General features: G+C 56.1%; 1 protein-coding gene across 1 annotated transcript; it reads left to right on the forward strand.

The window, feature by feature from the left end:
- The first annotated feature begins 17,116 nt into the window (after nt 1-17,116).
- Nucleotides 17,117-19,087, forward strand: CSDC2 (cold shock domain containing C2). The gene is made up of 3 exons (XM_069490754.1): nt 17,117-17,297; nt 18,186-18,308; nt 18,825-19,087. The coding sequence occupies exons 1-3, from the start codon at nt 17,122-17,124 to the stop codon at nt 18,985-18,987; spliced, it is 462 nt and encodes a 153-aa protein (XP_069346855.1). The 5' UTR covers nt 17,117-17,121; the 3' UTR covers nt 18,988-19,087.
- Nucleotides 19,088-20,247: the final 1,160 nt, after the last annotated feature.

A 20,247-nucleotide genomic window follows, 5' to 3' on the forward strand; every position in this document is an offset into this window, starting at 1 on the left:
GTCTCAAGCCCTTGTCTGCACAGCAGCCGGAGCCGTCCTTTTAAAACGCAAACCTATATTGGCCATCTTTTAGGTAAAAAGAAAAAACCCGCAAATATAATATGTTTAAAGCCCGTCAGCACTCCGGTGACAGGGAGAATTGACAGGAAAGGGACGCTAGGGACCTTTCTGGGGCGACAGAAATGTTCTGCATCTTCTTTCAGGTGGTAGTAACACGACGTATACAGTTGTCAAAACTCATTGAACTCAACCCTTAAGATTTTTGCATTGGGCCGCCGGGGTGGCTCGCGCCTGTAATCCTAGCACTCCAGGAGGCCGAGAAGGGTGGATCCTTTGAGCGCAGGAGTTCGAGACCAGCCTGAGCAAGAATGAGACCCCCATGTCTACTAAAAATAGAAAAAATTAGCCAGGCTTGGTGGCTGTCACCTGTAGTCCCAGATACTCGGGAGGCTGAGGCGGGAGGATCGCTTGAGCCCAGGAGTTCCAGGCTGCAGTGAGCTATGATCATCATGTCAGTCTCTAAAAAAAAAAATAATAAATTAATAAGGAAAAAATTTTTTAAAAATATAAGTTGGTAGGGTATGGAAATAAACTGTAGTGTGTGGGTGTGGGTGTGTGTGTTTTAAAAGCCAGTCAAATTTAGCAGTAGGAGGTTGTGTACCAACTTTAGTGATACTAATGTTAGTAAGTTCTGATAACCCACTACAATCGGACCAGCCTGTAGTGTGTTTTAATAACAATTTTTTTTTTTTTGAGACAGAGTCTCACTCTGTTGCCCAGGCTAGAGTGAGTGCCGTGGCGTCAGCCTAGCTCACAGCAACCTCAAACTCCTGAGCTCAAGCAATCCTCCTGTCTCAGCCTCCCGAGTAGCTGGGACTACAGGCATGCACCACCATGCCCGGCTAATTTTTTTTTTCTATATATATTTTTAGCTGTCCATATAATTTCTTTCTATTTTTAGTAGGGATGGGGTCTCGCTCTTGCTCAGGCTGGTCTCGAACTCCTGAGCTCAAACGATCCGCCCACCTCAGCCTCCCAGAGTGCTAGGATTACAGGCGTGAGCCACCACGTCTGGCCTTAATAACAATTTGAAAACTTAAGTTGGTCCAAGTGCAGTGGTGTTTACAACTAATTGATCACAACCAATTACAGATGCCTTTGTTCCTTCCACTCCCACTGCTCCACTTGACCAGCCTTAAAAAAAAAAAAAAGAAAACTTAAAAAGATTCATGGGGTAGATGACAGAGACATTGGGAAATACAGGATGTTTTAATTTGCTAATTTCACGAGCACAGAGACCTCTCAACAAGACTGGCTGTAGTGATGCTAAATCTGGCCTTCCCTGCATCTGTTTCCACTTACAGGGTCTCCTTCTATAGAATTCAAACTACTTGAGGGCAGGAGCAAATGCTACTTCAGCTCTTTATTCCCAGAATCCCCTAACGCATTCCTACGAAGCATTCTTTCTCTAAAATAGCTCTCAAATCTCCCTCTTTATTCCATTCCCACTGCTGCTGCTTTGGTTCAAACATTTTCCTTGCTCCCCTGGAGCTTAGCTACACACCCTGACCCTGGCCTCAGTCTCTTCTGCAAGTGACCTTCATACTGTCACAAAAGCCTTCTCTTCATGAATCTCCTTTGCCCACACAGAAAAGTCTGGACTGAACCCACCCTTCCTCTCCAGCCTCACTTCCCTTCTGTCCTCCAGGCTCTGGGAGCCTCCAGCACCATGGATGCAACAAGCCCTGTTATAGCCTCAATCACCTCTTCTTTACCTGGAAAACTCCCACTCGTCCAGCAGAACCCAAAGGTGATGCTTTTCTCATTCATTCAACATACTGTCCTGCCCAGCTGTTGGAGATCTAATGGGAAAGAAAAACTGGGCCTTGGGCCCAGTTTTAGCACAGAGTGCTTTGGGGAGGGGGGGTTAGATTGAGAGAGAGGGAGAGAGACTGAGTTTGTGCTTTTAGGTAATCAAAAGAATCTCAGCTGATTTACACGGAAGATGAGAACTGATAAACTATGAAGTTGGAGACCTAAGCTGAGTCCAGATTAGAGGACCTTATTATAATATTAGCAGCTAACATTTATTGAGCACTTACGATATGTCAAGCACTGTTTAAGTGCTTTACATGTATTAACTTTTATCCTCACAACAGCTCTGTAATGTAGAAGCTATTGTCATTATCTCATTTATCTCACTATCATTCATCAGTCTTGTTTATCTCATTGTCTCATTTTGCCTCATCCAAGGAAAGAGAAGTTAAGTAGGTCATTCAAGGTCACATAGCCAGTATGTGGCAAAGCTGGGACTCAGGCTCCAGAGCCCATGATCCTAACCACTGGCTCTGCCCCCACCATGACATTAGCCCACGGGCAACAAAGAGAAGCCTAAGAATGTTAGGACGGGGACATGACACAGGGACACATCAGCTGGGTGCACGTCGGGTGGGAAGGGGCGGGGGTGGAGACTGGAAGATCAGGGAGGAGGTTACTATGTGGCCTGGGCAAGAGAAGGCCGGAGCAAGGCTGGGAGCCGTGTCGAGCAGAGCTGGGCCGAGTCCAGAGGTCTTCAAGGGGTAGAACGGGTGGGATGGCCTGGGGGTGGGGACAGGAGTGGGAGGAACCAATGCCTGAGAGCTTTAGCCACTGGCTGGTGGTGCGCCCTCACCTCTGAGCTGGGAAGCTGGAGCCGGGCCAGGCTGCAGGGATTCGGCCGGCGCTGAGGCGTTCAGTGTGGAGGGTTCCCAGGCTTCTGTTACGGTATTCAGCTCACGGGATTGCAACAGTGATTTATTGGCACGTCTGGTTTACTCGTTGGTAAAAACAGGGATCGGGCCTCTTTGTTAATTCTCCACATCACTCCATGGAAGATTTGAGGTGGCTTACAAACAAATACACATGACTTAATCTGCAAACTGTGACAGCAGAGGACTTCTCTATCATGTCTGTCCGTACCCTCTGGCCTCGCCCAGTGCCTGGTGCATGACCTCAGCTTGTAAATATGTGTTGTTTAAATGAACAAAAGGGTAACAAAATAATGGCTGAGGGTATAGGAGTGAGGGAGAAATAGGTTTGGAACCTAATCAAGGCAGGAGAAGGAGAGTCACATGGGGTGACCAGGGGCACGGAGCTCCCACGGCGTCACAATGAACCTCTCGGTGCCTCATGGCCTCTGTAAAAGGGAGGTACTAACAGAACCGATCTCAAATGACTGTCCATCAGGAGAGTGCAGGCTGGAAAAGACACATGGTATATCACACAACAGAAAAATATTAAGGCATAAAGAAAGAATGAAGGCCGGGGGTGGTGGCTCACACCTGTAATCCTAGCACTCTGGGAGGCTGAGGCGGGAGGATCGCTCAAGGTCAGGAGTTCGAGACCAGCCTGAGCAAGAGTGAGACCCCATCTCTACTAAAAATAGAAAGAAATTAGCTGGACAACTAAAAACATATAGAAAAAATTAGCCAAGCATGGTGACGCATGCCTGTAGTCCCAGCTACTCGGGAGGCTGAGGCAGGAGGATTGCTTGAGCCAGGAGTTGGAGGTTGCTGTGAGCTAGGCTGATGCCACGGCACTCTAGCCTGGGCAATGAAGTGAGACTCTGTCTCAAAAAAAAAAAAAAAAAAAAAAAGAGTGAGAATGCTCTTTGTGTTGATGTAGAATGATATTCAGGATACATTGTTAAATCTAAAAATGGAAACCAGGCACAGTGGCTCACACCTGTAATCCCAGCAATTTGGGAGGCTGAGGCAGGAGGATCGCTTGAGGCCAGGAGTTTGAGACCAGCATGGACAACATAGCAAGACCCCATCTCTACAAAAATATTTTGAATCAATTAGCCAGGTGTAGTGGTGCATACCTGTAGTCCCAGCTACTTGAGAGGCTGAGGCAGGAGGATCTCAAGCCCAGGTGTTCTAGATTGCTGTGAGCTATGATCAGCCACTGCATTCTAGCCTGGGTGACAAAGTGAGACCACTTTGTTACCAAAAAATAAAATAAAATATATAAAAATGCAAGGTACAAGCAGTGTGTATGGGATGCTACCATTTGTGTGAAAAAGAGAGAAAATTAGTAACATAATGCTAGTTTATGCAGAAAGTAGCTCTGGGAGGTCACGTAAGGAACTGATGACACTGGTGGTCTCCAGGGCGAGGAGCTGAGTGCCTGAGGACTGGGACAGGCACAGGGGGAGGAAGGAGAATATTTTCCTAAATGGTCTTTGGAATCTTTGGTGTTTGGGATCATGGGAATATATTACCTGTTCAAAAATGAATAAAACTTAAATTAACAAAAGCAATTAAGATTTTTTTTCACGTCTTAAAAAAAAAGAAAAAAAGCTTCTCCTGGCCCCCTTTCCCTCCAGCGAGTGCCCCATTTTTCTGCTCCTTTTACCAGCAAAACTGCTCGAAAGAGTCAAGTCGTCCGTCCTTGCTGCTCCCAGCTCCTGTCCTCCCATCCTCTCCCCAGCCCGTGGCAGCCAGGGCTTTGCGCCACCGCTCCGGCCAAGCTGCTTTCTAAGGTCACTGATGGCTCCGCGTGGCCAAATCTAGTGGTAATTCTGTCCTCAGGGATCACTTCCCCCTCCCTCACACACCCTTTCTCAGAGGCTCGGCCTGGGCCTCCTCCCACCTTATGGCCTCTCCCCCCACCTCCAGCTGCTGGGGGCCTCAGGTCACTTTCTGCTCTGTCTACACTCCAGCCAGCGGGGGCTTGGCACAGCACCTACCACCTGGTCCCACCTGTCCCTTCCAGCCTGGGCCACCCACCTGCTCCACAGTTCCGTTTGGTAACTGAAGGCTAACACGAGCCATGGTTGCACCCCTAGCTGTGCCTCCCGACAAACCTGCTCCTGTCAGACTTCCCTGTCTTAGAAAATGGCTTCTCCGTCCTTCTGCTTGCTGGGCCCAAACCTAGGAATCATCCTGAGTCTTCTTTCTCTCTCACACCCCACTTGAACCCACCAGCAAATCTGGTTGTTGCTACCTCCAAAATGCAGCCAGAATCCAACTTCTCCCCACCACCTCCATGGCCATTTTTGGGTCCCACTCACCATTACCCTTCCCCTGGGCCATCACGGCAGCCTTCAGGCAGGGTTCCACGTCCCTCCCCTCGGCCCCTGCAGTCTGTACCCAACACAGATGCCAGAGAGACATTGTTCGAGCTCTTCCTCTCCAGACCCTGCAATGCCCTATCTCCCTGGGGGACGGGCCAGGGCTTAACAATGGCCTTCACAGCCCTTGGGGTGCTCCTGCCCCTTGTCCCCTCTGACCTCATGCCCCACTCCTCTGCCTGGTAACTGTTTCTCAGACACCCCAGGCCACTCCCCACTCAGGGCCCCTGCCTGTGCTGTTCCTTCTTCCTGAACACCATTCCTCTCACCACCCTCCGTCCTCCAGCTCCTTACTCTAATGTCGCCATTGTTGATGCTGGCACTGACCCCGGTTTTATATAGCAAACCACCCACCACTATACCCCACTCCCCTGTTTAATAGTTTTCCCTGGCATTTATTGCCTTCCAACATGACATAGTTTATGTATCAAGTTGTTTTATTGCCTCCCTCCCCCTACTTGACTGTAAACTCCATGAAGACAGGGACTTTGTTTTGTTCACTGTTGATTCTTCAGTACCTAGAAAAGTGCCAGGCATACAAGTCCAGGACAAATATTTGTTGGATGATTGAATGAATGAGGGACGAAAAGAAAAGATTAGTCCTGAGATATACATGGTCCTGTAGACTTGCTGGTGATAGACTTACTTGGCTCTGAGCTTCCTAGCAGCCAAAGCAAAGAGAAAAACATTTTAAATTACAATGTGGAAGCTCACCAGGCATTCAAGGTAGGTCCAGATTTTCTTGACTCTGAGACTTCAGAGCACTTTCCAGGTTCTCAAGGGACAGAGCTCTGAGGAGCTGAGTGATGTCCTTGACAGTCGGCCTGAATAGGCCCAGCAACCATTCTCTTTTGGGCACTTTAAAAAGGCCCTTCCATGGAGGCAAAGGCACAGGCTGAAGAGCCTCTGGCAAAGGAGATTCTAGAAGGGGCCTAAACAAAATATCCCCAGGATGTTGCTCTCTGGTCTGGCTTGGGCAGAAAGTAAAATGCAGAGTCGCTAGGTAATTGGTGGGGGCTGCTGTGATGAGGCCTCCTCCAGGGGCTCAGGCTCTGGGGGCACCGGCAGGAAACAGCAATACGTAGGGGAGATCATTTCAGGCCTTGCTGTGAGAAAGGTCACATGGATAATGTGATGGTGAGTGACAAGGACTGCTGCTCTAGCCAGGGCATCAGGGATGGCCGTGCTCAGAAGGTGAAGACGAAGGTGAACCTGAAGTGTTCAGAAGGCTGGAGGCCCACGGCCCAGGGTGTCCAGGAGTGTGTGTGAGTGGACAGATGGCCAGTGGAGGCTTGGCTCACAGCCCGGGCCTGGGACGGCTGGGGTCAGACTCAGGGCAGGGTGCAGGGGAGGTGGGCTGTGGGCCAGGCCCTCCACCCGCTCACAGAGAGTTCCTCACAATGACCTGGAAGGAATCAGAGCAGCAGCTGCAGGAGGCCCACCCACCCAGGGGCCAGGGCCTTAGTTGGGGGAACACCCAGCCCCTCATCCTCCCGCCTGCACTGATCTCTACCCAGACTAGGGTGCAAAGTTCAGAAGTCTCCCCGCTACCAGACAACACAGAGGCTCTGCCAGGCTGCCAGCTATGCTGTTTGGCGGCAGGAACATGTCATGCCTTCCCCTCTCATTTCAGATGAGGAGCAGGCGTCTTGCTAGGCCCCCCAAACCCCACACAGTGTGGCCCTGCCCCTCTCCTGCTACTCCCTGCCCCAGCCACATCTGCAACCTTAAGTTGATTGAACATGCAGAGTTCTTTCCTGCCTCTGGGGGCTCACCTATGCTGTTCCCCTTTCCGGAAATGCTGTTCCCTGCTCTTTATAAGGCTGGTTCATTCTCACCATTTGGGCTCAGCTTACAGGGCTCCCTCTCAGAGAGGCCCTTCCTCAGCCCACAGGCTCAGCAGGTGGACTCCTCCCTGCTAATCTCTGTCATCTCGCCTTGCTTATTTTTCATAATTTGTGATTATATGTTTATGTTTGTGGATTTGGTATCATCTGTCTCTCTAGATGACACATGAGCTTCGTGAACTCAAGGAGCATATCTGCTGTGTTCCCTGCCGTGTTTCAAAGGCAGCGTGGCGTGGCGTAGCAGAAAGAATAATAGTGCAGGCCGGGCACGGTAGTTCTCACCTGTAATCCCAGCACTTTGGGAGGCCTGGGGTTCAAGACCAGCCTGGGCAACATAGCGAGACCTCATCTCTACAAAAACTGAAAAATTATCCAGGCGTGGTGCTGTGCACCTGTAGTGCTACCTATGAGGGAGGCTGAGGCAGAGAATTGCTTGAGCCCACAAGTTGGAGGCTGTAGTGAGCTATGATTGAGCCACTGCACTCTAGTCTGGGGGACAGAGCAAGACCCTGTCTAAAAAACAAGAAAAAAAGAATATGAGTGTAATGAAGCTGGAACCCCTGTGTTTTAATACCAGCTCCATCAAGAGCTGTGTGATGCTGGGCAAGTTTCTTAACCTCTCTGTGCCTGAGCTGCCTCATGCTCTGTGGAATAGCACCAGCACCTGGAGTTCTACGTACCTTAAAGGGATGCAGCTGCGGTGGTCTGGGCAGCGGTCTGGGCGGCGGTCTGGGCGGCGGTCCGGGCCTGGCCCCTGTTGGTGGGCTGCCGGTCGATAGTAGGACTCAGGGCCACTGGGCTCCAGCCCACCTCTTCAGCATCTCCAAGCCTAGGAGGCTTTCGAGGAGATGTGCTTTTGAATTCTCAGCTTTTCACAAAAATAGTCTCCACAGCGGAGCCCCTGGTTTCACGCAGACGATTTCTTTGTTACTCAGCTGCTGGTGGGTGGGCGGGTGGCGCCGCAGGCTGCTCTTTTCCTCAATGAACAGCTGTGCCCAGTAATCACGGCACTACTCGAGCCGCGGCCCAGCTGCCCTCATTCACTGCTCTTGGCCGCCTGGCAGCCCTGGGCACGTGTTCACCGGCCTGCCCACAGGTCCAGAGCGGGACTGGACGTGAAGGCAGGGGTCAGGGCCTCAGCCACGGCTGCCAGGCCTCAGCTTCCTCAGAGGTGGCCTCAGGGACCATGCGCCCTGGCCTCCTACCTCACACCCTGCGTCCCCTTCCCTAGCCCTGCCGGCCGCCCGTCTCCCCACTCCCGCTCCTCTGCCACACCAGGCTCACGCCCACCTGAGGGCACCTCCCCTCTAAGTGTCTTCTCTCTCCGCTCTCTCATCAGCTCTCTTGTCACCGGGAGCTCAGAGAAGTCCTCCTGGCCACTCCCCCTCAGCTGGCCCTTCAGCTTGTCATCCAGCCACCAATGGCTCCACCAACTCAGGGGCCACGGGGAGAAGAGCTGGCCTGGCCACGAACATTCCAGCCCTGACACTGGTCTGCGCGGCCAGGCCTGGGCAGGGGCCTGTGGACCAAGGGCGGAGAGAGCAGGGAGGCAGGGCCCAGCAGACAGGCTCATGAGAGGTGGGCAGAGAAAATTGCAGATGTCCACCAGGGCCCCAGACTTCTCCTAGAAGGGCAGGGGGGTGGGTTTGAAAAACGTGGGTGGAGACCGGCCTCGGGCTCCTGCTCTGTCACTATCACTTGCGGATGACTCGTGAAGGCCCAGGGTCTCCCTGAGCCAGTTCTAAGAAGCAGGTGAGGTGCTGCTTACGTGGGCACTGTGAGAACCATTATTCTTGGAGGAGAGGAAGGCAAAGGAGGAAGAGGAGAACTTGGGGAGGGAGGGTCCCCCGGGCAGAGTCCACAGACGGGCTCTGGTAACAACAGGCAGCATTTATCACCAGACCCTCTCGTAATCAGGAACCTGCACTGTCTGAGCCTGACAGTTCTGGGAGGTTCTGGGAGTTTCTGGAAGGCAGGGACATGTGGTGGCATTGGGTGGCCCTGGGTTCAAATGCCCCTGTAACCAGCTGAGCAAACGCGGGCAAGTCCCTCCTCTTATCTGAGCCCCTATTTCCTCACCAGTAAAACAGGGATGACAAAAATAAATGAGTGAGTTGTTGTGAGGTTTAAATGAGGGCAAAGCATGTTGCCTGGCGCACAGGAAGTTTTCAACGCATCTTAGCTATTTTTATTAGCTTTTCGTGTTTCTCTTGATTGTTTCCCTTTTAACTACCACCTCCTTTTTATTTTAATAAGACTTCTTTTGAAAACGCCAGCCTGCTTCAGCGGTTCTGGGCGACACCAGGGAAAGACTGGCTTCTTTCCAGGCGGGGGCTGAGAAGGGGCGGGGTCGGGGGTGCAGAGAGAAGCCCCTTCGTGGAGGTCACCGACGGCCGGCCGGGCCCTGGGCTCATAGTACCACACTGGAACCTCCACCAGCCCTCTCAGTGGAGGATCAGAGTCACAATGGACTGGCCCCCCGTCACACAGCTTGAAAGTTCTGGAGCACTTCAAACCCAGGGCTGTGTGATGTGGAAACTCAGGTCTCTCCAGAGCAGGCAGCTGGTCCACTGGACACTCGGGTCATCGTGGGTCCCCTCTGCTCAGAGCCTCGCAGGCCGTGTGTGTGTGTGTGTGTGTGTGTGTGTGTGTGGTGGGTGGGTGTGTGTGTGTGTGTGTGTGTGTTGGGGGGTGTAGCAAGCTCATCACTCCCTTAGGGTCCTCTCCAGTCCAATTCAGTAGCAACATCTCAAGGGCCCACTGTGTGCCAGACAGAGGCGACTTCCTGTGACTGGCCCACATTCCTCACTCTCAGGGTCTCAGAGCCAGGTGAGGAGAAGGACCTGAGCACAGTGTCTGTGCCAAGGGTGGGCAGGGCCACTCTGGGTGCCCATAGCGGAGAGGAATGTCTGAGAGGCCTTGGGGCCGTGCTGGCCGTAAGCACCCGCGGAGGTGCCTCTCTGCTCAGGTCTCCATGCCCCCCGCCCCGCAGGACCCCCGCACTCACACACTCTCACACTCACTCGCCACCGCTTGCTCTCTAATTACCAGGAATGCAGCGCTGTCCCCAGCGCCTCCTCCCCTGCATTACTCAGCAGCGACCCTGACTTGGCAGGACAAATTATACCTTGGCCCAGCAATAAAAGCCACTTTCCAAAAAAAGAAGCTTTAGGGCCCTGAGAGACACACACAGCTAAGTCTCTCACTGGTGGTGCCTGACTCGGGAGGTAGCGTCTGGGCCAGAGGTGACGGACGGAGCCTGGTGTCCCTTTAAGCAGGGAGTACAAATTCCCATCCCAGTCCCTCCCTCCCCTCTCCCTGACGTCAGCTGGAAGGCGTGTGTGAGTGAGTGAGGGGCCGAGGTGCCGCGCACACACAACACACACACTCACACACGGCGCATCCTCCAGACCCGTGCCCTGCCCGCCAGCTCCGCGCCAGAGGGGCAGGGCGCTGACACCGCAGGAGGCAGTGCCTGGACCCGGAGAGGTGAGGGGCTGGATGGGGCCCGAGGGCACCTCGCTGGAAACTGTGGCTTTGGGGGGGCGAAGGGGGGAGGGGCGGCGTGGGGGACGGGTTGCCGGCCTGGGAAGGTGGGGGCTGACCAGCCCAGTTCAGCTCCCCGCGGGGATGTTGGGGGACGTAGGGTGCCCACTGCCCCTCCCTCCCTCTTCCCCCCACCCCGGGGCCCCCAAGGGAGCTGAGGCTGTGCGGCTGCCGTGGGAGTGTGTCTGTGTCTGCGTCTGGGACTTGTGTCTGCCTCGGGAGGCACAGACAGCAGGTACCTGCCAAGCCAAGCCGCAGACTCCTGTCAGGGCACCAGGAGGACAGGAAGCTGTGAAGGGAGAAATCAGAGCTCCTTCCAGAAGCTGAAAGGACAGTGCAGGGGGAGCATCCTTGGTCTTTCCCCAGGAATTTGAGGCTGGGGCCAGGGAGGGACTTTTGGGGGCAGGCAGACACTTGGACCTTACCCTGACTCTATTCCCCCCACCATGTGATGGGGATAATTGTGCTAATTGGCTTGGAGAGGTGGCCCCGTGTTATTTTCTTTGCCTGGGAGTCACCCCCACCCGAGCACTTGCCTCTCTCCTGCCTGCTGGTCCCGCCCTGCTCTGACCTCCTCACTGGCCAGAGTGCAGCTCTGCAGCCCCCGCAGGGCGGCGGTGATCTGCTGGGCCGTCCCTGTCGTGGGATACAGGGACTCAGGGCGGCCTTGGCTGGCACCGAGCCCCCCTCCCCCCCCCCGCCCCGTGACCTGACCCTGGCACAAGGAGTCCAGGCGGAGATAAGGGGCGCTGCTGGCACCCACAAGGAGACAGCAGGTTCCTGCCAAGCTGCCAGCCTGCAGGCTCTTCCCAGGGAGAGGGGAGGGGACACAGGGTGAGAACAATAATAAATACAGAGTGTGAACTGCTGCAGCGCTGGGGCTGGGGGAGGGGAGGAGGAACTGTGCCCGGTGGGGGGTGGGCAGCCTCTCTGAGAGCCTGGCACCACGCCCGGGATGGGGTCCAGTAGGGGCCTATCCCTAGAACGGGGTCTCCAGCCCCCTGGGGGATGGGGAGCTGGTTTCCCAAACCTGACTCCATCCCAGAGGCCTCTGGGCCTCCAAATTTCAAATGTTTTCTCCTCCCAGCTTTGCCCTGCCCTCCCCTCCTGTTTCCTTGAAGTCTATTCCAAAAACATCTATTTTCCATGTCTGCCCATCTAGATCTGTTCACTCCCCTCCAAAAAAATAACATGACAGGTGTAAACGGGAGCTGGCTGCACGGCGGCCTGGGAAAGGCCAGAGGACAGCCTTGGTCTCTCCCAGGCCTGGAGAGAAATGGCCGGGCAGTGTTCATGGATGTGCACTGGTCAGGGAGGGGAGTCCCTGGGTGGGGGCTGGGGGCCTGACACGGATGGCTGGTGGGGAGGGGACACCTGCCCGCTGGTCTGGAGGTGCCCCCCACCCCTAGGGCATCACCCAGCAGAGGGCGCTCAGGGCCTGGCTTAGCTGGTCACGTCCACTGGTCACCACCAGGGCTACCAGGCTCCAGAGCCTCGTGGGAACGGGGCTTGGGGAAGTTCAAACCTTTGTCCATGCTGAGCAGCAAAACAGGGGGCTAAAAGCAGTGGGGGGCTCTTCTCTTGCCCCAAAGCCGGCAAATAATAGTCACGGAGTGGGCGCCCTGGCACAGCGGGAAGCCCATGGGCTCTGATGTGAGTTTGAGCTCAACCACTCGGTATGTGGCGTTGACCAGTCTGTGCCTCTCTCTAGGGGGACGCAGAATAGGAAAGCAACTTGCCCAGAGTCCCACAGCCACCAGCACCGATGTCAGAAATGCCTTAACCACAGCAGCCCGCACGGCCACCTGGGAATGTGACAAGCAGACAGGTTAAAGGGTCTTTTAAATAATTAAGGTCAAGTATTGGCTGGGCAGCCCCCTCCACAGACACACACACACACACACACACACACACACACACACACGAGTGCCAGGTTTAATCAGGTCACCTCGGCTGCAGGAGCAGCTCCTGCACTGATATATTTTAAGGAGCATCTGGGAGGCTGGGTGAGGGGCCGAGCCAAGGGCAGTGCGGCTTACACCTGGCCGTCCTGAGCTTGTTTTCTCACCTCCCAGGGCACACCACGGACAAGTCCCCAACATTCAGGAAGCCCTTCCTTGTCATCCTGTGTTCCCTGTCCTTTCTATTTTTAAGCAACCATACCCATTCCTCCCCATCTGCTCCCCCATAATGGGGGCTTGGGGCGGGGACATTTTTATTGGGAGAGTTGTTTTTAAGCTTAGCAGAGTTGGCGAATGACTCACCCAAGGTCATGGTCTGAGTCAGCGCAAAGCTAGAAATAGAACCCTGAGTCCTGGCTCCCCGGGTCTTGCACACCCCACTCCTCCTTCTCCAGGGGAGGGCGGGAGCTGCTCTCAGGGCATGGCTGGCCCCTCCTCTCCTCCCCTCCTGCCCAAGGCCTTTCTGCACACCCTCTGCCCCAAACATCTCCAGATGCACAAGTACTGCACCTGACTGGCTGGCAACCTTGGCAAGCCTCTGTTTACCTGTCTGAGGAATGGGTGCATTAACAGTAATCATTGCACAGGGTTCTTGTGAGGACTAAATGAGGAAATGGGGCAAAGGGCCTGGCACACAGCTTGGCACACGGTCAGTGACCAATCGATGGCGGCTGAGACTCATTGCGTCAGGACTTCCCACACCGTATTTTGATCGTCTGGATGTCTGTTCCCCACACCGGGCTGGGCGTCCCTAAGGACAGACCTGTCTCCCTCGTGCTTGTTGTCCCAGTGCCTGGCACTCAGTTTTATTGCTGTTGCCTGTGTGTTTTTGAAAACCGCAGAGGAGAGTTGGACTGCTCCTTATTAGTCACCTGGGCCAGCGATGATTTGATGATTCCTGTAGCTGCAGAGAAAGGTGAGGCCCAGAGAGGGGCAGGTGCTGGCCGCAGGTCACACAGCAGGGGGCAGCTGAGCAGGCTGGCTTTCCTTGACCTACCCAGGCTAAGGGGAACTGTCATGGTCAAGAGAGGACCATGATAGCCATTTTCTACACCATTCTTTTTGGGGAAGCTGAGGATGTGAGCAGAGCCCCAGCCCAGGCCACGATCACCTGCTACAGGGCTGAGTCACCTTCCAGAGTGCTGTGGCCCTGTGATACGGCATCACACCTCAGGTTATCTCCAAACAGCCCTGCTGTTTTGTGTTTGCTGCCTCTGGCCCCTTTGTCTGCAGAATCAGAGTCCACTGGGCTTTGGCCTTCATGCAGGGCCTGGTTCAGAGCCAACATGCAGGGCTGGGAGGCGCCTACTTACGAGGGGACCATTGACACAGCTCCTCGGCTCCTACCAGCAACTGGGCAGGGTGCTATGGTTAGCCCCATTTGGCAGATGAGGAAACTGAGGCTCCGAAAGGAAGGGTCACCAATAGGGTGTAGTGGAGCCTGGATTCAAACTCAAGCAGACTGGGTCCTGAGCTGCCCTCTTAGCCCCCAGCTGCTGGTTCTGAAAGGCATTGCTCCTGGCAGGAGATGCCCCAGACAGACACACCAAGTCCCTCCAGGGCCGGCCTTTAGCCCTGTTTGAGCTGAAACATATGTTTCTGTTTCTCTGCTCTTGAGAGAGTTTATATTCCCATTTAGCTTCTTTTAGGAAAGTTCTTTTGGGAAAACTCCATCCTCGTCTTGGCTGAAGCAGGAACAGAATTTGTCTTTACAGGAAGAGCACTGGTTTCACATCAGACAAACCTGGACTCTGTCAACTGCTGTATGACCTTGGGCAAGTCACTTAACCTCTCTGAGCCTCAGCTTCTTCATCTGTAAAATGGAAGAATTGTAATTTCAACCTTATAGGGTGACTGAGAGGTTGAAACATGGAAAATAATCTCCGTAGGGACTTTGCATGGTACATGGCGTTCAGACAATAAAAGCCTGTACTTGCCGTTTGGGGCAGCAACACCCTGGAGAGAGGGTCTGAACCGGAGGCTCGCTCTGCAGCTCCTTGTTCCCTTCTCCCTGGTCTCCTGGGCTGCTGGGCATTGGGCGTCTCCCCCAGGTCCAGGCCCTGGCGGGGCCAGAGAGGGAAAGGCCCTGTACTAGGTCACAGCACAAGTCAATCACAGTGCAGGGCCTGAACTTCCCACTCTGGAGTCAGATTGTGCTGGTTCAAATCCTGGTCCAGACGTCAACTGGTGTGCGCCCTTGAGTGAGTGATTTCACCTCTTTGATCCTTGCTAAATGGGGCAATAATAGCACTAGCTTTAAAGGGCTGTTGCAGAAATTAAACAAGAAGCTATGGAGCTGTGAGGGCTGGGCGAGTCCTTAGGGATGCAGGAGATGAGAATGAATGATGGGCTTGGCCTGGCTCGGCCTGTTCTCTCCTTCCCCCCTCCCCCTCCTTCCTTTCCCCTCCATCCCTCCCTCCCCTACACTGGTTCAGCAGCCCCATCTGGGAGGAGCAAGTTCTTGCTCAGGGCTTCCCACATTCCATCTCATTTCATCCTCAAAAGAGCCCTTGGAAGAGGGATGTAATCCCATTTCCCAGATGAGGAAACTGAGGCTGGGGTGGGGGAGGGGCAGCGTGTTCTCTGCAGCTCCTGGCCCTGCCCTCTCCCAGCCAGTCCTAGAACACCCATTGTTGCTGTGATTCCTCTGCTCCCTCTGCTGCCTGGTCTCTGGCCTCTTCTAGAGCCCACAGTGAGGCGCAGGCAGGGGAAGCTGCCCTCAACCCTGACCTGGGATCTTTCCCTGTCCCTGCTGCCTGCGTAGCATGGGGCCTAGGGCGCAGTCACAGTCACTCAGTGGGAGGCCTGGCTGGCCAGAGCAGGCCCAGCTCAGCTATGTCTCCCCGGCAACCACCCTGGGCTGCCTCTGCCCCTCCCCCCTGCCCTCCCCTTCTCTCCCTGCGCCCGCCCCCCCCAAGGACCTCCCAGCACTGGCTGTTACTGCCAAGCACAATGCCAGGCCTGGGAAAACTGCAGCAGGGAGGTCAGGACCATTCAGCTTCCTAGAGAGAGGGAGGCAGGGCCTCTGTCCCCACTGCCTGCCACCCCTCTCCCAGGTGGGACAGGTGGCACTCCAGGAGCGCACTGCAAGGCATCTGCTGCTTTCCCAGCTCTGTCATCGTGTAGCTTTGCTGCCCCGTCTTCTGTTTTTGGCAACAGCTCTATTGAGATGTAAGTCACACACCATAAGATTTACCTGCTTCAGGTGTGCAGTTCAGTTGTTTCTACTGTTTTCACAGAGTTGTGCAGCCACCACCACGGTCAATTGTAGGACATTTTTATCACCCCCAAAGAACCTCCCTACCCATTAGCAGTCGCACCCCATCCCCTCCTCCCTCAGACCCTGGTGACCACTGGTCCACTGTCTGTCTCTGGACATCACGCACAGGTGGAGTCATGTGCTGCGTGGCCTTCCGTGTCCGGCTTCCTCCATTTAGCGGGATGTGTGCAAGGTTCATCTATGTTGCAGCACGAATCAGAATTTTATTTTATTTTCATGGCCGAGTGATATTCCCCTGCGCAGCTATCCCATAATTTGTTACCCATTCATCTGCTGATTGACATTTGGTTTGTTTCCGGTTGTTGGCTATCGTGAATAAGGGCTGCTGTGAACATTCACGTACGAGTTTGGGTGGCTGCTTGAAGCTTCCATTTTCTTCTCTCTACACTGGGGATGAAAATGCGGAACCTGGCCCACCCTGCCTCCCGGAATGCGCCCAGAGAGAAAAGCCCCACATCAGCTTTAGATGGCAGAGCCAGGCAGGGGGCTTTGCAGCTCTCCCAGTGGGAGGAGGGACAGGATGGGTCCACTTCCATCCACCCCCACAGTGGCAGAGCCAGCTCATCACCTTGGGCCAGAAAAATCCCACTTGCCACGTAACCCTGAGCAGAGGCTGGGAGACCTGCGTTGAGTGGAGTGACTCCTGGGCTCTCCCAGCCCGGCCATGTGGTGTTTTCATTCTTCCTGAGGTCTGGACTCAAAAGGAGCCTTAAATCCTTCCGTGGGAACTCCAGGCTTTGGGGGACAGGGGAGAGGTCACAAAATGGAGGCCAGAAATAGACTTGGAGCTCAGGAACTCACCTCTGACCTCCAGGCCTTGGGGTGATGGAATGGGGTGGGGAACCCATCACCCCAACTCCTGTGTCACCATGGACTATGGGAGCTTCTTCATCTCCCCAGGCTCAGCCAAGCCTCACCATAGCCTGTGAGAGAGCGAGGCAGGGTTTATACGCTCCATTGTACAGATGGGGAAACTGAGGCTCAAGGTCACTTGTGTCAAACTGTATTCCAGACCATCATTGGCTGCCCACCCACCACCTCCCAGGGCCCTGGAGTTAGGGTCAAACTGTGAGCTGGGACTTGAGGGTCACCTGATTGTTCTGTCTTCCTGGCGAGGACGCTGAGCCAGGGAGGGGCCGTGAGTGTCCTGAAGGAGTGGCAGAGGCAGGACCAGCCCTCCTGCCTACTGTCCGGGGTCCAGCAGCTGCACCCCCACACTGTACTCACTGTGCCTCTCTCTCCCTCTTCCAGACGGAGCCCGTGGCCAGAGAGGCTGCTGAGCAGGGCCAGGCCGGGCCCTGCCCGCAAGGACGCCCAAGCCCTTCTCCGGCCTCTGCTCCCCAGAGCCCACCAGGCTCCCCTGCTGGCCCCACCATGACGTCGGAGTCCACATCACCCCCAGTTGTGCCCCCGCTCCACTCCCCCAAGTCCCCTGTCTGGCCCACCTTCCCCTTCCACCGGGAGGGCAGCAGGGTCTGGGAACGGGGCGGTGTCCCATCTCGGGACCTGCCCAGTCCTCTGCCCACCAAACGGACCAGGACGTATTCGGCGTGAGTACCTGCCCCTGAGCCCGGCTCCGTGACCCTTCCCCAGGACAGGGCTCAGCCTGGGCCGCCACGCCCACCCTCCTCCAACCCCTGTGGCCCTCACCTGGGGACAGGGGAGCAGTGTGTGGACCTTCAGTAACTGCAGTGATTGTTCATCCTCCCACCCCACCCCTCCATCCGTTCATTCCACAAAGACTTACTGAGCTCCCGGCCAGGGGCTGCAGGAGGAATAAGACAAAGTCCCGGCCCACGAGCTGCTTAAGATCCAGAGGGGTTTCGTCCATTGTGCGTTACCACCCGGCAGGGGTAGGGGGAGGACCTGGCCTGCTGTCAGGGGAGAGGAGGTCCCGGCTGGGTCCGGTAGATGGACGAGGTGAGGGGGGTGGGGGTTCAGGCAGGAGGAACAGCATGAGCGCAGACCGAGATGCCAAGTTAATCTCACGACCCTGGGCCTTGGGGTGGGTCACTGGGTGAGGTCCTATGGGGGAAGGGGTTTGTGGGAGCCACAGGGAGACGGACTTGCTTGGCCAAAGGAGTTTTTGACGGCAAGCGCTGACTGTCCTCTGTGCCGACCCAAGGCCAGGCACAGGGCAGATGCTTGGTGAATGAGGAGTGAATAAGTGAGTGAGGGATGGTGAGTAGGATGCAGCTACTTGAGACAGTGAGCGCTCCATCTGGGGAGGCATTCAAACCTAGGCTGGACAATCTTCACACAAATCTTACAGCAGGACGTACATTTGAGCCGGAACAACCTCAGGAGGGGAGGGTGCTGTGCAGAGAGGGGCACTGTCTCTGGCCTGAGCCGTCCCTGCAGCCCTGAGGCAGGCTTAGCTGGGGGTCCAGAGAGGGCCCCCCCAGGCCATAGCGCCAATCCTCCTACTCTGTCTCCAGGACAGCCCGAGCCTCAGCGGGCCCAGTGTTCAAGGGCATCTGTAAGCAGTTCTCACGCTCACAGGGCCATGGCTTCATCACCCCTGAGAACGGGTCAGAGGACATCTTCGTGCACGTATCTGAGTGAGTCCCCTCCCCTGTCTTGGCTAGGCCCCTGCCCTAGTGTTCCCAACGCCTCAGAAAAACGCCTCCCCAGGCCTCACCTCTCTGGCCCTGGCCAAGGTCTGTGTTCCCGGCACGTTTCCCTCCGCTCTGCAGGAGCTCAGGGTACATGGGCAGAGGGGGGCTGGGGTCAGGCAGGGAGGGGGCAAACAGACCCCAGAAGCCCTGGCACCACTGGCCCTGGGGTCCTGTTCCGGCATTGTGGGGGCCTGAGAAGGCACGACCAGTTCCTGGGCCTCTGGATTGGTGAGGGGGCGGTCAGGGACCACCCTGTGCCCACAGGACCGAGACAGGAAGGTATTGTTTGTGAGTCTCAATTTACAGACCAGGAGCCGAGGCTCTGAGAAGCAAGGTTGGCCCAGTTTACCTGGCCTAGCCAGGCCCAGGGCCAGGCCTCCTGAGGCTGGTGGTAGGGCTGTCTGGGGAGTGGGGCCTTTTGGGCTCACCCCCCTCTCATACCCCTTCCCCCACCACCAGCATCGAGGGGGAGTACGTGCCGGTGGAGGGCGACGAGGTGACCTACAAGATGTGCCCCATCCCGCCCAAGAACCAGAAGTTCCAGGCCGTGGAGGTGGTGCTCACCCAGTTGGCCCCCCACACTCCCCACGAGACGTGGTCCGGCCAGGTCGTGGGCTCCTAGGCTGGGTGGGTGGGGAGCCACACGGGGCGGATGGGCAGCAGCCGGCCCCGTGCCCCCACTGTGCTGGCTAGCCAGTCCCTGGGGCATGTCCCCGTGTGCGTGTCCGTCTGTCTGTCTGTGCTTGTGGCTGTGAGCGTGTGCTCCACCCACCCTGTGGCCCGTGACTGCTGTGTGAGCCGGCCAGGAGCTGGACAGAGGGGGAGGCTGCCAGGCCCGGCTTCTCTGCTGTCCACCACCTCTTTCCCCTCCCTGCCCCAGACACACCAGGCCCACTCGGTCCCCTGGCTCGGTCCCCACTCGGTCCCCAGTCAGGCTCCAGGCGAACAGTGGGACCCCTCCATATACGCTTGCTCCTCTTGCCCCCACTCTGTGTCCTTCTCTGCCAGGCCCTGGCCCGGGGACAGACTCTGCTGTGCTACTCACATCCCCCACCCTGGGCTGGGGTCTCCCGCCATGGCCTGGACCCTTCCCTTCGGAAGCCAGGCCGGTGAGTGCTTTGGGGGAGCTCTCGCTGCAGGGCCCGCCTTCCTGCTCTCAGCGCACTGGAGGAGCAGGAAAGAGGGGCCTGAGGATGGAAGGGGGCTGGGGCTCCTGAGCTGCTGGTCATCCCTGCTCCCCAGCCTGGCCAGCCGTGTTCCTTCCCCTGGGCCACGCTGAGCCAGCAGCCTCTCCCTGCCCTGAGGAGGTGAGGGTCCACGGAGGGGGTCCATCTCCCCAGCTGGGATGGAGCCACCTCCTTTATCCCGACTCACAAACTCACTGACGCTCTGCCCCGTGCCCACGACGGCTGCTGAGGACGCCTCGATGGACGGACACACGTCCCCTCAGGCAGGGCCAGGGCTGGGTGCCCACGAGGATGGCCCTCAGCCTGGGAAACCTCCAGTCCTGCAACCCCCACACTAGACCCTCGTCCCAAAGCCACAGGATGGGCAGCTCCCAATGGCCCCTGACAAACCAGTGGCTTGAGGTGTGGCCTTACCTGTCTATCCCTGATGTGTGGCCCCCTGCCACCTGGAGTCCCTTTGGGGCCAAGTGTGTGTGCACTCTTGGGTGCGGTGGGGGCCTGGGATGGGGGGAAGCAGGGCCCTGCCTGCCTCCCCCTCCCCACCCCTGCCCCGCACGCTCCCTCCCAGAGAGCACATCACCTGACGGGGGAAATGGGGCCACAGGTTCAAGAGAGGGCTGCCAGGGGACAGTGATTCTGAGACCCCGTCTGTGAGTAAAACTGGGGGTTCAAATGCCCAGGATGAGGGGGGTCAG

Source organism: Eulemur rufifrons, chromosome 16 (assembly GCF_041146395.1).
Source record: "Eulemur rufifrons isolate Redbay chromosome 16, OSU_ERuf_1, whole genome shotgun sequence".
Lineage (NCBI taxonomy): Eukaryota > Metazoa > Chordata > Mammalia > Primates > Lemuridae > Eulemur > Eulemur rufifrons.

Excerpts from the sequence above, each read along its gene's own strand:
- CSDC2 (XM_069490754.1), top strand. The coding sequence starts at position 17,122 with ATGACGTCGGAGTCCACATCACCCCCAGTTGTGCCCCCGCTCCACTCC. Across the intron at positions 17,298-18,185 it reads CGGACCAGGACGTATTCGGC|GACAGCCCGAGCCTCAGCGG; the intron begins GTGAGTACCTGC and ends CTCTGTCTCCAG. Across the intron at positions 18,309-18,824 it reads ATCTTCGTGCACGTATCTGA|CATCGAGGGGGAGTACGTGC; the intron begins GTGAGTCCCCTC and ends CCCCACCACCAG.